Source organism: Eimeria maxima, genomic scaffold (assembly GCF_000499605.1).
Source record: "Eimeria maxima Weybridge genomic scaffold, Emw_scaff2895, whole genome shotgun sequence".
NCBI lineage: Eukaryota > Apicomplexa > Conoidasida > Eucoccidiorida > Eimeriidae > Eimeria > Eimeria maxima.
In genome coordinates, this window is record NW_013565743.1 from 1 (window position 1) to 2385 (window position 2385).

At 52.9% G+C, this 2385-nt stretch overlaps 1 protein-coding gene across 1 annotated transcript; it reads right to left on the minus strand.

Annotated features, from left to right (window-relative positions):
* Position 1: 1 nt before the first annotated feature.
* On the minus strand, positions 2 to 2241 carry EMWEY_00059580 (hypothetical protein; the record flags this gene model as incomplete). The annotated part of the gene is made up of 1 exon (XM_013481182.1): positions 2 to 2241. A coding segment is annotated over one exon (2240 nt), but the record flags the coding sequence as incomplete, so codon positions are not given.
* Between the last annotated feature and the right edge of the window lie 144 nt (positions 2242 to 2385).

Consider the following 2385-nt stretch of genomic DNA (forward strand, 5'->3'; position numbering starts at 1 on the left):
TTGAACTCCCTGCTCCATCATTAGCGAAGACGCAGGGGATATGGAAGAAGGCTGCTTGGGAAGGTGAGGTCGTGACGGGGGCGGGGTCATGCTCTGCTCGCTCGCAAACCCCTCCTGTGGTTGCCCGGAGTAGAGCATCGTAGCACCTGCCGAGGCCATAGATTGTTGTGTTGTGAAGGGACCCGAAGAGGGTGAAGGAGCAGGGAAAAACGAGGACACCCATGGCAGCCGATCGCCCTTTTGCGATGTCTGATGGGAAGTGCCTCCCTGTGACCTGTCAAGTGTCATGTGTGAATGTGGAGTCTGTCGCTGAGGGGTGATGGGTAGGAGGGTAGGCCAGTTGCTGGACCATGGTGACCATGCTGCCGTTGGGGAAGTCGAAGCTGGAGTCTGACGCGGAGGGGTGGAAGGTAGGAGGGGAGGCCAGTTCCTGGACCATGGCGACCACGATGGTGTTGTGGCCACGCCAGACTGCTTTGCAGCATCCCAATCTTGCCGTGGTGCCTCCAGTGGCACGTCGGCACCTGCCACTGTTCGTTGCAACCTGGCGTCCAGAGAAGAAGTGGAGGCAGGGCCGAGAGAGGCATGTTCATCCCAGCGTATATTGAGGCTAACGCCCGGTTCGGAAGGAGCTGTGCCCAGCTCAGGCAGTGATTGGCCAGGATGATAGGCAAGAGTGGGAGCCTGGTATGGCTGGACATAGCTTTTTAGCTCGCTTCCACCTATATACATTTGGCTGAATCTGCCTGTTGCCGGCAGGGTTTCTGGAGCGAGGCTTGCCTCAGTGTTTCCAAAACCACCTGTGCTTATCTCCTTCATGCTTGTGACTCCCATGAAACTGCTCTCGCTTTGAACCCGTAAAGAATGAAACTCTGGGAGGGGGGATTGGCAAGCTGGTCGCCTGCTGGCGAAGTGTGTTCCTGAGCCATTGACGACATCAGTAGCAGCGCTCTGCGTGACCTGGGATTCGTGATGCCGTGGTAGGTATCCCTCCACCTCACCAGATAATCCGCTTTTGGGAGAGCCTCTCCAGTTTTGGGAAGTTCCATGTGATTGGAGTGTTGGGGGGCTGCTCCGCAAGAGCGGCGTTGTGGCCTGGCGTTCACTGGCAGCGCTCTGACTCCTTGGGGGAAAGTAGTACACTGATTCTTCTTTCTTGGCATTGGCCTCCTCTATCGCCTTTCGAGTCTCGTCTACGGTCTTTTTTCTCCACTTTCCAACGTGAATGAGTTCGGTAACTTGCTCGTCAAAGGTTAGTTTGGGACGTGCTTCTATTTTAGCGATCTTCTCTTGTTGCAGAAGGATTCCGCGGTGATTCATATTTTCAATGGCTCGCAGCTGGTGGCTCAAATGTGGGGACATGAACACCTGAGCACGGCGGAGATAGACGATTCGTCTCACTTCCTCTGTAACTTCATTTGTGAGTTCCAAGCTAAGCTCCCCCTCGGGATTGGAACGTAACACCCGTGAAACTACAGCATCGATGAGTGAGATAGCCAATTCCTGGAGATGCAGAAGTTCTTCCAGCATCTTCAAGCGCAGGCCCTGGCGTTCACTGGCAGCGCTCTGACTCCTTGGGGGAAAGTAGTACACTGATTCTTCTTTCTTGGCATTGGCCTCCTCTATCGCCTTTCGAGTCTCGTCTACGGTCTTTTTTCTCCACTTTCCAACGTGAATGAGTTCGGTAACTTGCTCGTCAAAGGTTAGTTTGGGACGTGCTTCTATTTTAGCGATCTTCTCTTGTTGCAGAAGGATTCCGCGGTGATTCATATTTTCAATGGCTCGCAGCTGGTGGCTCAAATGTGGGGACATGAACACCTGAGCACGGCGGAGATAGACGATTCGTCTCACTTCCTCTGTAACTTCATTTGTGAGTTCCAAGCTAAGCTCCCCCTCGGGATTGGAACGTAACACCCGTGAAACTACAGCATCGATGAGTGAGATAGCCAATTCCTGGAGATGCAGAAGTTCTTCCAGCATCTTCAAGCGCAGGCTTCTTGGGAGAGTAGGATGTACGTGTTTTTGACTCATTAGAAACCTAGCAAACCGCATAATGCGGCTTGCATGCAGTTGCTGTTTAAACCAGTCGCGGTATCGAGAAAATGCCCTCACATCCCCACCTTCCGCTAAAACAGTCTCCATCATCTCAACCTTCCGTCGATCGAACTCCTCTCCTAGCAACGTCGACAAAGCGGCGACTTCTTGAATACAAAATCCCACGGAATAATCGAGTAACCTCATTGTAAATGGATACGGCAGGTGACGAGCAACACGCAATAGGTTTTTGGTCACCTTCTCCAGTGTTTCCATCACAGCGTCAACCCGCTGTTGCATGCTAGGTGGAATGCCATTACCAGCAGCATCAGGTGTCTCATCGCCGTCCAC